The sequence below is a fragment of the Panthera onca genome, chromosome D1 (genome assembly GCF_046562875.1).
Source record: "Panthera onca isolate mPanOnc1 chromosome D1, mPanOnc1 haplotype 2, whole genome shotgun sequence".
NCBI lineage: Eukaryota > Metazoa > Chordata > Mammalia > Carnivora > Felidae > Panthera > Panthera onca.
Window position 1 is genome coordinate 108830396 of NC_138348.1, and position 13275 is coordinate 108843670.

The 13275-nt window shown below is 41.2% G+C and overlaps 1 protein-coding gene across 1 annotated transcript in view; it reads right to left on the reverse strand.

The window, feature by feature from the left end:
* ELMOD1 (ELMO domain containing 1) overlaps positions 1 to 12744 on the reverse strand; it is a 40202-nt gene extending 27458 nt beyond the window's left edge. The window contains exons 1-4 of the mRNA XM_060604592.3: positions 12645 to 12744; positions 1624 to 1769; positions 1237 to 1265; positions 138 to 235 (exon numbers count right to left, since the gene is read on the reverse strand). Of these exons, the coding sequence (XP_060460575.1) occupies positions 138 to 235; positions 1237 to 1265; positions 1624 to 1769; positions 12645 to 12661 (290 nt within the window). The 5' untranslated portion in view covers positions 12662 to 12744. The remainder of the gene's footprint in view (positions 1 to 137; positions 236 to 1236; positions 1266 to 1623; positions 1770 to 12644) is intronic.
* Between the last annotated feature and the right edge of the window lie 531 nt (positions 12745 to 13275).

Sequence of the window (13275 nt, forward strand, 5' to 3'; positions counted from 1 at the left end):
ATCTGAAAGTCAGAAACATTGCAGATGATTGTGGGGGTGGGGGCACAGAGAGGGAGAGCATGCCAGCGAGCTCAGCTCTACAGAAGTACTAAATGCATGCCCTGTGCTCTGTGTTTACATCATAAATACATTCTTACTGTGGATTTATGTCGGGGTTAATTTTTTTCAGTTCCATGATGTCTTCTATAGTTTTTTCAATAGCATCAGGGTGAACACTCACGGAAGTCTGCAGCAGCTGGAAAAACACGTTTCAGTCAGTTCCCTTGTCACGAGCATCAGTGGCTTAAGTGGGGTCTCTTTAGATGGGGGGCTTCAAGTATTTGCTTAGAACTTCTAAATAAGACTAAGCTAGAACTAAGCTAAAAGCAAAAATTGATTTAGTGTTTGAATTCTAGAAAATTAGACATTTTCACAATAGGGGGAGTGCAATTTTCCTGATTAAGATAATTAACATAAAGCAGAAATACATAAGTTTTTTGTCCTATTTACTTTTTTTCAAGATCCTTATATTGAAACATAGCTTATTTTTCTGACCCAGTGTATATGGTTTCCATTGTTAATGGGCAGTATGCCTATGAGTGAGTGAAGCACATAGTCTTAAGGATATCAAATTAAATAATAATACTCAAGAATCTTGAAAAAAACCCCAGATTTTTCTTTTTTATGTGGATGCTTAACTGTATGCTGTGATAGCTAGCATAGTGGCTTCTCTGATTTTCTTGGGAAATTTTGAGTATAAAATTAAGTGATTTGGGGCATCTGGGTTGCTCAGTTAACATTCTGACTCTTGATTTCAGCTCAGTCATGATCTCATGTTTCATGAGTTCAAGCCCCACATCAGGCTCTGTGCTGATGGTGCGGAGCCTGCTTGGGATTCTCTCTCTCCCTCTTGCTTTGCCTCTCCCCTGCTCACACTCACCCTACCTCTCTCTCAAAAAATAAACTTTTTAAAAAAGTTTTTTTTAAAAAAAGTTTTTTAAAAAAGTTCTTTTTAAAAAAAGAGGACAAATTCAACAATGAAGTAATAACGCGTCATAAATCTGCCTAGAAATTCACATTCGGTGGCTGCTCTCGTGTCATCAAGAGTATAATGGCTTGTAATGAGCAAACCAATCTTTTTTCCCAGTTTGCATTGCCATTGGTATATATTTGTTTGTTAAAACGTTTACTTTTTGATGATGGAGGTAAGCCTCCAAGTGAAAAGTTGTTGAAAGATACAGAAACGGTTTCACTTACCTTACTTTTTGAATCCCTCAGTGATGTTTCTGTAGAAGTGACAATAAAAAAGCCATGAAAAAATGACATTTACAAGGGGCTTAAAATTACTAAAAACAGGGGTACCTGGGTGGCTCAGTCACTTAAGTGTCTAACTCTGGATTTTGGCTCAGGTCATGGTCTCATGGTCATGAGAGTGAGCCCCGTAACGAGCTCTGTGCTGGGCACGGAGCCTGCTTGGGATTCTCTCTCTCTCCCTCTCCCTCTGCCCCTCCCCTGTGCGTGTGTGTGCGCTCTCCCTCTCTCTCTCCCTCTCTATCAGAAGAAATTACCATACACAAATATAACGTGCTGCACCCACAATCCCATCAAGCTTACATTTTGCTCACTTCTTTGTTTCATACTTACCGATTTTCATGGTTCTAGAAGCCCCAGGCTTGGTACTGTAACAGATCCGTTGCAGTTCACATCTTCCAGTCAGCTTCCTCATTACAAATTTTAGGCAGCGCCACAAAAATTTACAGTAAAAATACAGGCACACCTGGAACAACATTCTGTCAAAGACAAAAGACAGCACCCTTCCAATAGAACTCTGGAAGAGAATGGAAAGCGGCCACCACCAGCAGGAAAAGCCCAGAAAAAAATCAACCATTAGACTTCTGGGTTTGCAGTCATATTCATTTCCCTGCTCCCGTGTTATTGTACTTGGCACAGCTACAAAACCCATTTTTGGGAGGGAAGTCCACTGTCTGTGAGGATGCACTTACTATGACTGCAGGCAACTCTAGAAGGCCCTATATTCTGGTTGAATTTGATATTCCAAACACCGAGGGGGACACACAGCCAAGAATCCTTTCTTTTCTTACCTTTGCCTAAAAACCTCATGAACATGAATTAGTACCATGTAAACAGTACGTCTGTGTTTTGGAGTTGCCCCTCCCGTAGCCACGGGGAAGAACGAGCCATGGCTGAACTCGCCTCCTGCCGCTGTAGACAGCCCCTCAGCTGGCCCTGCTCCAGGTGCAGCCGCTCCTTAGTGCCTGCTTTGACCCTTCCCTCGCTCTCATTCTTTCCCCCGCCTGTCTGCTTTCCATTAGGCGCCGTTGTCCCCCTTGAGGACTCGGTTGTGTGCCACCTGTCTTCTCTGCTGCCGCTTCTCGCACTTGTCAGAAGGCAAGTTCATTGAACAAGTAGGGTGACCTTCAGTTCGTCAGCCTTCTCTGATTTAAACCTTCCCCTGACTCCACCTCTTGACAAGCTTGTTCTTGGCTCCCGTTAAACAAAGTTTGCCTTAGAGCAGCCCAGTAATTCCTCAACAAACCAGGAAGTATCTAGTCACCAATCGTGTCCTTACATCTCTGGCACATGTGGACTTGTGTTTTATGCTGACTTTTATTTTTAACTTTTTTAAATGTTTATTTTTTGACACAGAGAGTGAGAGTGAGACAGAGTGTGAATAGTGTAGGGGCAGAGAGAGAGGGAGACAGAATCCGAAGCAGGCTCCAGGCTCTGAGCTGTCACCACAGAGCCTCATGTGGGGCTCGAACTCACGAACCACGAGATCATGACCTGAGATGAAGCTGGACGTTTAACCAGCTGAGCCACCCAGGCGCCCCTTATTTTATTTTTAATATGTGAATATCTACTACTTCATGACACTGTTTAGAGTCTCAACCTGACTCAAGCTACAGAGGTAAAGAGGACTTCTCGTCCAGGAACTTATATTCAATCTATGTCTGCATACCGCGCATTCCTAGGAGGCAGAATTATTTATAGAACTTCCTGTCAGTGTCATTTCTAAAAGATGTTTCTTTTTCTCAAATGTTCACTGATTCCCTCCAGCCCTACCCTAAGGTGATCCAGGGTCATGCAGGTGAATGAGAGTTGTTAACTAGTAGCCTTAGTGATGTGATCCATCCGTGAATATGAACCGTCACCTTGATTGTGTTCCTTTGCTTAATTGCTCTGGCTCTAATGTTTTGAACAGCCTGTGTTAAAAATAAAAATTCTAGTAGGCTAATGTGTACAAGAGCTTGGAATCTGTATCATATAAATGCATAGGGAATGGAGGAAACAGTAAGTAACCAAACTGCTACAGTAAGACAACACAATGGAATCCTTTGTTGGTAATGGAATTATGTTCTAGGATATCAAATAACATGAGAAAATGTCATGATATGCTTACAAATAGGAAAAATTAGGAAGAGACATACATGAAATGATCGACTTAGGTTTTAGAAAACTCTAATGCTGGGGTACCTGGGTGGCTCGGTCAGTTAAGTGTCTGACTCTTGATCTCGGCTCAGGTCATGATCTCACGGTTTGGGAGTTCTAGCCCTGTATTACTGGGCTCTGTGTTGATCCCAAGCCTGCTTGGGATTCTGTCTCTCCTTCTCTCTGCCCCTCTCCTGCTTGTGCTCTCTCTCAAATAAATAAACTTTAAAAAGTCCCAAAAAAAAATGGAAACTGTTAAAAAAAATCTAATGGTGATGTCTGAACAAGGAGAAAAAGACACTGGATAGACACAGATGTTAACAGTGGTATTAATGGGTAAAGGAATTATGAGTACTTTTGACTTTCGATTTTCACTAAGTATATTTTCATTTTTTGTATCAGTACATTTTATTTTATTTAATAAAAAAGGCTATAACAATTAAAATGTATAAATGATCACCAAAAGCCATTACAAGAATGTATATAAGATTTCTACGTGAAGTCAGTTAGCTTGTGCTGAAAGATAAAAAAAAATGGATTTACTACCTTTTAAAGTCTGAAATTCAGCTGTTTTAGTCACATACATCCTAAGATCTATTATGATTTAAAAAAAAAAAGGTAACCTAAATATAAATTGAGTGGAACATCTTAATTAGATGCATGAGAAATTTTATGAAACTTGAGCTTTCTCTCGGGAAAAAAAAAAATTCCGTTTTTCCAACTACTAGATAGCTATGCCAGCAGAGAGGATTGAGCAGTATCTTTGTTAGCTGGTGATGGGCCAGCTGGTATTGCTGTTACTGGTGGGCTTTATTCCTGCGACGAAGTCGAGGATAAAAGCTTCCCGTGACCGGTCCTTCTGGGGCCCAGGGAGCTTGCTTACAGCACGTGGGCCGGCTCCTCAGATGAAGCCTCGTAGTCCGCGACCCAGGACTCCATGACAGGTTCTTGGGGACAAAGGGTTCTGATCAGTCAGGGGTACCTTTGTATTTACTCTGCTTAGGGTACGAGGCACCAGACCATTTTATAGCTCAAATTAAACTAGAAAGTTTCCCTCATACAACGTCTCCATCAGATCCATACAGAGACGTGGCTTGAGGCCTAGCCGTGTCCTCGGAGGGGCAGGAGGTGTCCACGTGGACAGTGGCATCTAGCCCATCTGTAATTTCTCCCGCTGCCTCCTTGCCCATGAGAAGAAAACGCCTGGGGAACTGTTTTGCATTAAGACAGTCTTACATAAAAGGAGAGAAAAGACATCATGTTCTGTTTGCTCTGATCTTTTGTTTCCAGCTCCCCTGAGGCTCACACGGTCAAAGACAGGGAGACCCGTCGTAGTCGGAGAGCTCCAGCGACAGGCTGGCGATGCTGCCTCATGTGTCAGGGCTCGGCACTCTCTGGGGTCTGTCACATCCCTCTCACGCAGCCACACAACCAGTGTCACAGGTTGTGAAAGAGAAATGCCCACTTCCATCACGGAGTGAAATTTATACACTGCTTCTTTACCCGTTTGTAATTTCTAGGCCAGGAGTCCTGATAATTATATTATTTATTAAGAATATATTTTAGCTCTTTTCCTAATGGGCCCAGACACCCACAAGTATCTCATTAAAAGGCCAGCTTGCTGTGCTAGCACTGTATATTTTCTTGCTCTGCTATCTACATACTGTATATTTTTTCAAGCCAGATCATTAGATCAAACAGTATTTTGACAGATCTAATGTATTTTGTAATTAGATCATAAACCTAAGGCAGAGATTTCAGAGATGGAAATGCCAGTGGTGCCTTTTACTTCGGAAGCCTCGTTTTGATGGCAGACACCACATCCAGCTTGTTTCTGCGAGAAAGGACCAGATCAGCAAAGCTTCCGTAGGATGACTGTTCTTCACCGTCAGCTGTTGTCAGGGGCTCACTTTTTAAACCTATTTTTGGACCTATTGAAGTCCCTAAATCATAAAGTTGATGAAAAAACTCCTGACGGTCCAGGGAGAATAAACATAATTAAATATTTTGGGAGAATGTTCATAAGTTCATTTGGCATGTGTACCCTGAAAAGGAAGACGTTAAGAAATGCATCTTTAAATGCTTTTTAAGTCCACCAGTGGCTGGTTTAGGAGAAAAGAAAGGAAGTTCTCTTCCTACTCTTTGAATGAGAATTACAGCCACACCCTCTCCACCATCCGAACTCTATATTCAGGGGCTTTATAATTCTGCTTGTTTTTTTTCCCTCCTGGCCTAAATCATCAAAATGAGAAGCTTAATTTTAGGTAGGGGAGTCTTTCGCTTTTTTTCTTCATAACGCTAGACTTTGTTTTCTTACTTGTGATGGAAGATTCTCAACTTACTACTGAAAGGATCTACTACCTTTTGTAGGAACAGCCACAAAATTCTCAAGACTACTGGAAGAAAATCCAGATTAAAATGAGCCCCTGTTTTAATAGCCACATGCATAGACAGCAGTTTTTGTGTTTGATCCCGTTGTTTCTTTTTTTAATCACAGCATTTTGAGAGTGTTCCAGAAGGACTTACTAACTAACATCAATGTGTTGCACAAGCACTGGGAAAAGCTGATTTAATAATAAGAACTCCTTACACATGTTTCATTTCCAATATTTTCTATTACAACCATTTATTAGTATGCTCTAGAGTGACGTTTATGGTTGAGGTCACAGCGGTGTTTTTCCACAAGCCAATTATGGCCGCTTTTATTATTTCACATTCATTCCCTAGCTTGAACCAGAATAGCCATCCAAAGTAAGTTATTCAAAATGGATCATATCTCTAACACCAGATAAAAGAGAGCTCCTGTCTTGTGGTGCTTTGTTAGAGGAATGCACCCAGCAGGGATGGGACCATTGAAGCAGGAGAATCACCTAGAACCACGGAGCCCCGGCCTGCGGGCTGAGGGGGTGCGGGTACCTGTGGTGCAACACTACGCCATCATCTTAAGTTTGTGACTGACGTCTTCTTTTGGAATAATAAGAGAAAAGTGGCTTATTTTGAACAGTTTCAATGAGTTTGCTAATAAAAGTTAATTCTTGCTTGAAGAAATCCTGTAATAAATAAGAAGTACACTACTGGTGAGGAAGGACACATAAAATAATCACAGTTCTTGATTCAAACCATAGTTGCCTAAACAAAACACTTTTCATCTGAACGGCCATAGAGAACAACAAACCGCTCAATGTTTCCAACATTTCATTCATTTTCTAAAACGATGTTTGAAAAATTTTAGAAAAGGGGCGCCTGGGTGGCTCAGTCGGTTAAGCGTCCGACTTCGGCTCAGTTCATAATCCCACAGTCCCGTGAGTTCAAGCCCCGTGTCGGGCTCTGTGCTGACAGCTCGGAACCTGGAGCCTGTTTCAGATTCTGTGTCTCCCTGTCTCTGACCCTCCCTTGTTCATGCTCTGTCTCTCTCTGTCTCAAAAATAAATAAACATTAAAAAAAAAAGAAAAATTTTAGAAAAAAATATTCTCTTGAGGTTCCTAACTAGGGCTACTGGCAATCAATTGGGAATTAACTTGTCAATAGGGGTTTGGCCTAGTAAATGGGCCCCTCTCTACAATGAGCTTCCTAGTAGCAAGAGAAACTGGAGTAGACTTGATGCATGAACTGGTAATAGTAAATCACAAAGAAACTATTTGTGGGCCCTTAGAAGAACAAGAATAATTCCCCGCCTTGAACAGCGGTGAGACCCAGTGCTCTGTCTGGCAGGTGGGTCCCCTGGTCTTTTCCATCATTATTTATCTGAAGAGATAACACTGCCTTTGAAAAGTAGTGGGTATAAACTTATCATGGATTGGCACTATTTCAAATTCTATTGCTACAGCAAAGGGCACTGTTTTTACTTTCCAGGGAAATTTTATCTGAGGGCGTAGAGACCAAGAGCGGACAGAGGGACAACTAAAACAATAAATACTGGGGCGCCTGGGTGGCTCAGTCGATTAAGCGGCCGATTTCTGCTCAGGTCACGATCTCGCGGTTTGTGAGTTCGAGCCCCGCGTCGGGCTCTGTGCTGACAGCTCAGAGCCTGGAGCCTGCTTCGGATTCTGTGTCTCCCTCTCTCTCTCTGCCCCTCCCTCGCTCATGCCCTGTCTCTCTCTGTCTCAAAAATAAATATTTAAAAAAATGAAAACAATAAATAATGGCTTATCCTTTTTTCATTTCAAAGAAAAGGAGGCATGGGCTTATCTTGATTTATTGATGACTCACTACTCTATAAAAATTTGATGCTTAAATACATACATTTTATAAAACTTATTTATTTTTTTTATAAAACTTATTTTTAAGATTCAGATTTTTTGTTTTTCTGTTTGGAGAATACTTATATTGACTTATTTATAAGGCAATCAACAAACACATTATACTTTGACATTTAAAAAGCATTTTTAAGAAGAAACTAAAAAGACTACTTAAACATAATCTCAAATATAAACTTTTATTGTAGATAAAAATATTTTATTTTTTTTTTAAAAAAAATTTTTTTTTTCAACGTTTTTTTATTTATTTGTGGGACAGAGAGAGACAGAGCATGAACGGGGGAGGGACAGAGAGAGAGGGAGACACAGAATCGGAAACAGGCTCCAGGCTCTGAGCCATCAGCCCAGAGCCTGACGCGGGGCTCGAACTCACGGACCGTGAGATCGTGACCTGGCTGAAGTCGGACGCTTAACCGACTGCGCCACCCAGGCGCCCCAGATAAAAATATTTTAAAGAGAACGAAAAGTAAATCTATTAATAAAAGAAAGTCATCATCCATAATAGGCCTCAAAATGTTCTAGAGGGGAGAAGGAGTGGGCCTGTTACTGTTATGGATTCACTGCATAAGAGAATTTTTAAAAATGTGTAGTAACCGTCAGGAGCAGGGTAGAGGATGTTCTCAGTATTATGAATAAATTAATTTCTCTTGAGTTAAAGACCTAGAGTAGTTACAGGAAAGAGACTGGAAATGAATCGGTGGGGGGGAAAATGACAGATGGTCACTGAAAGGTAGTTTACAGATACAAAACGAGAAGACAGGCTGTGAAGGACAGGACAGGGCGTGGCAGGGGGAAGAAGGGAATGTGAGTCAAGAGCTTAGTTTCACTGCAAATCACATGCCATCCCTGTCCACAAAGAACTTAGAGTCTGGTAAGGAAAATGACCGTAAAAAGAAGAACAGTGTGACAGTCCTCTCCAAGAAATCGCCCAGAGTGTTAGTTAGGCAAAGGAGAGAAAGTACCTTCCTCTGAGACTGGATGGGGAAAGCCCACCCCCGCTGACCTGATCATCCTAATAAGGAGGCAAAAACAACGGGGAACATGAGGGCGCCCCCCCCCCCCCCAACTTCGGAACAAAAGACAAACATACAAGAGTGAAGGAAGTGAAATTCAAACTGACACTGAGTATCCCTGGCCTCATGCTCTGGAGGACGAGCTTCATGAAAGTGAAGTGGCCCAAGGGGTGTCCTTGAAAATCTCACCCACAGGAAACTGCCTAGAACACCTTTCAGGCTAACATATTTCAACAAGGGTGTGGAAACAGTTTGTTGTTGCTGTTTTGTTTTAGCACAGGGAACAAAATAATTTAAAATATGTGTGTGTGTAGGTGCACATGTGTGTGTTCTTGTGTGTGCACGTCATATGCGTGCATGCATATTTATGTACATACGTGTATGGTAACATGCATGCGTGTCGGCGATCACAGTCCTTCTTACTTGTGACTTCTGTGTCCGTGGGCCTAGCACATTCTCCCTAGCAAGTGGTAGGTTCCTTTAGAGCAGAGGCCACCTCGTGTTTCCTGTCATATCCCCCACAATGCCTCACCACAGGCACACATGAGGACTCTGCAGAAATGATGAGAAACAGCTTTGAGGTCAGGCGGGCCTCGTTCAAATATCTGTGTGCCCCTGGATGAGGTACTTCACCTTGCGAAGCCTTCTTGCCCTGCTCTGTACTATGGGATAGCGATTCGTACTTTATTACAATTGTAATAAAGAGAAAGTAAGAATTAAAAATGTGGTACAGTACTGGAATTATTAGCAGTATGTGCTCACTAAATGAATCAGTGGACGGAGATACTAATCAAGTGTGAATGACTTAGAAAACCAATTTACAGCATTTTTTGCTAATTGGGAGCCTTAATTTACCTAATGACGGCAGCAAAATACTCTTTGTTCCCCTCAGTTGCTTTACAGTCAGGACTTGGGTGTAACTTTGTTTTATTTCTCAAAAGTTCTCCCAAGAAGGTGGGAGTGTGACGAATACATTCCCTGTCTTCTGCCCAAGGAAGGAAGGTACGCAGTGAAGTCCACAGCCAAGAAAGTGAGACCCTGAGGCTGGGATAGTTGGAAGCAATCATTTATATGGGGTGACTTAAAAGATTCCCTTGGGGCACCTGGGTGGCTCAGCATCTGACTCTTGATTTCGGCTTAGGTCATGATCCCACAGTTGCTGAGATTGAGCACCACATTGGGCTCTGTGCTGGCAGCATGGAGCCTGCTTGGGATTCTCTCTCTTCCTCTCTCTCTGCCCCTCCTCCCCTCAAAATAAATAAACTTAAAAGATTCGCTTTATTAGAAAATTTCAAAATTAATACTGTTCTGATTACTGTAAAAAACATAATTTCAGTAAGCCATCCCTGTTAATAAAATATGTAAACTAAACCCTAAGCCTCAGTTCTGTTTGGGGCTCAAAAAGTGCCCCCTCTTTTTCTGATCACACATAAACACACTTTCTTCTCCCTTTTATCTTTGTATTTTTTTAATGCAGACCATGGCTAAAAGTCACTGAGTGACCACGGGCTACTTATTCATTATCCTGTATCTACTCTTCCTTTAATTTAAAATACACCCTTCATCTTGCTATACTAATCCTGGAGCATTTATTTCTAACATATAATATTTTTTTAATCAAATATTTTCTCCACTCTGTATTGCTCTAAGTGGTACACCATTAATAGATCCGATTGTAGCAGTGAGCTAGAAAGAGTGGAGTTGGGTACCATGTAACTTATACGTGGATTAAAATCCATTTTTTCCACAGCTCGGTTGAAGATTAACCTCGTTTCTTCTGGAGCTATAGCTGAAGTGTTTCATTCTAGAACAACTCAGAGGTTGACAGGTTAACCACTCTGTGGGCTTTTAAATAATGCTGGATTCTTCTCAGAATCAGTTCCTTATTCTGCATAATGTATTGCTGAGCTCAGGAATAAATGCCTAATTTGTTCAGGCCATGCTTACATAACCTCTTTGGTTCAAGTGAAAAGATTGTCAAAATTGCCCCACGTCTGTGGGAAGGGACTATGGGGAGAAAAGGCAATCTAAATGACCCGATAGGGTTTGCAATTCAGGGTTATTACTCCTTGCCCTGTTGCCCTTCCAGATTCCATAAACACCAACGTATAATGAATACACACACATTATAACTTACTAAGAAGCATTAAAAACACAAACGAAGGTCAAAAGCAACGATCAACTAAGGACAGCAGTGATCGAGTTTCCTTTTATGACTTCAAAACCAAAGGTCAATGAAAATCCTCAAGTTTCTTTCTTGATACGTAATCTGTTACCCTAGCTTCAGTGTCATATAAATAATTGATATCAAGTAATATGTATAAAATATGTGTCCCGTTAAAAGAGAAGAATTTAGATCAGAACACCTAAGTGACTGGGACATGCCAGTTCTGTTATTCTTGGCACTGGCCTGTGTGAAGTGACAGCAGATTCTTACCACGCCACATCTCAATCTCAAACACAAAGTAATTGTAAGATACTCCAGTCTCTCCTAAACCCAGTGTTGCGGCTGTTCAGCTTAAGAGAAAACTAACAGAAACAAGTGCTGCCATTTCTCCCGAAATGGCTGGTTTTGAGGCTGCTCAAGTTTTTCTAAAGTAAGAGCCTGAAGAGGAAATCCTACTAGTACTGTAAGTCTTGCCACAGACGTCATCACTATCATCTCCCCCTTTTCAAAAGGAGCTCCTGACCTCTCAGCTCCGTGTAACCCGAAAGCTTTCTACAACGAGAAGACACCATGTTTACATTCAGGAGGGATTCCTAAATACCAATTTTTCGTGAATATGTAAACAGGTGGGTTAATTCCCATGGCAACCAAAACCATGTCAGGTCAGTGCTCTGCTGGCCAATGTCCTAGTGCTTTTCCAAGTACTGTCCTTTTGCACAGCTGAGATACACAGGCTGAGGACTATTCTGTACAGTCAGTCGAAACCTAATGCCTGTAAACGGTTTAATAGTGACCTCCTGAGAGCTTTCATACTTCTAAGACCCCACCAAAACAGTGAGTTGCACACAAAGGGATGTAGGTGTTCCAGACACAGTGATGCAACCAAAATCAGTGAGGAAAAGAAAATCGTAAATGGCAGCCACTGAAAGAAACCATTTTCTCAAAGAATTAAGCCCACCAGGGGCCAGTATGTGTAATAGAGGTAGCCCATCTTGGGGAAAAGAAACTCAATCTTCTGGAAAGTGTGTACTGCTTTCTAACTTTGGGGGCTAGAATAACTTTGGAGACTATTTTGTCATATTTTAATAAGATGTAAAATTTCTCTGGGAATTTCATTAGATTGTGAATGGCAGTTAAATACTCATAAAAATAATTATAATCATAGGTCCAGCCAAAGGGCTTTCAAAACAAAACAGTATCACCTCACAACGCACCAGCATATATGTTACTCTATACAGCACAATCTTGAGGGAACCAATGGTTAATGTAGATTTCAGAGGCATCAGGAGTCAGGAGGAACAAAAGCTTAGAATATTTTTTTTTTTAACCAAAAAGGAACATTTGAAAATGCCCGCATGGATGGCCAGCCAACCAAAATTTAAATTAAGGGATATTTAAAATTACTTTTTCTCAGGAAAATAATTCTATACAAATTATATTGATTACTTGGCTACTAATCCCTCAAACCTCATCCTAAATGCTTTAGAGACACATGGCATCCAGGTTGTCCAAAGCACACCTGCCCCAGGCTTTGACACCTGTGCTGCCTTACAGTCTTGTGTCCCGTCCTGCTGCTAAGTGCTCCGTTGTATCTGTTTGCAGACGGGGTAGCAGAGGAACCTGCGACCAAATTATTCTTAGCCAAAATACAGTACTGTTTGATGCAATCCTAAGAGACCTGGATATAGGATCACAAATGGTGAACAGGAATATTATCCTAATTGGGAAGGAAGTTTCTCCATTTTAGAGAGCTCAACCAGGGAACCATAAATACTTACCGCAGGAAGTGCTTCATTGTGCCGGTGTTGATTAGGTGTTACCCACACTGTCCCCAAGGAGCTGCTTCCAAATTTGCCTTTGTCAGCGTTAAGTGTCAGCTGTGGGAACAAATTTAATATATTTACTATTAATGGAGCTGGAAATCCCAAGCCTGAGATTTCTGCTTACCATAGTAAGCAGACAGAAAGCACCCAGAACGTTATCAATCGAACTGCTCACATAGCAATCCAGTTTGGTGGATGGAGATCATGGCCAAAGGCTTTTACTTTGTAATGACATAATTAGCCTTTCATTGTAAGTCCCTTGATGGGGAAATAATTAGTTTCATAAACAATCTCTTCAATAGTGAGCTTTTTCTCCATTTTGAGTATTGTTCCTGTATTTTTAAAATTTATCTTATTTTTACTTTTTTTTAAAGTAGGCTCCACACCCAATGTGGGACTTGAACTCACAACCCTGAGTCGGGTGCTCTACTGACTGAGCCAGCCAGGTGTCCCTGTTCCTATATTCTGAAGAACAGTATTTGTAAGAAAAATAGAAATGAAGAATCATATTATCCTAATTTTTTTAGAATCATATTATCCATAATTATCCTAATTTCCAGATATTTGGTAATCTTAAATCTGGCAA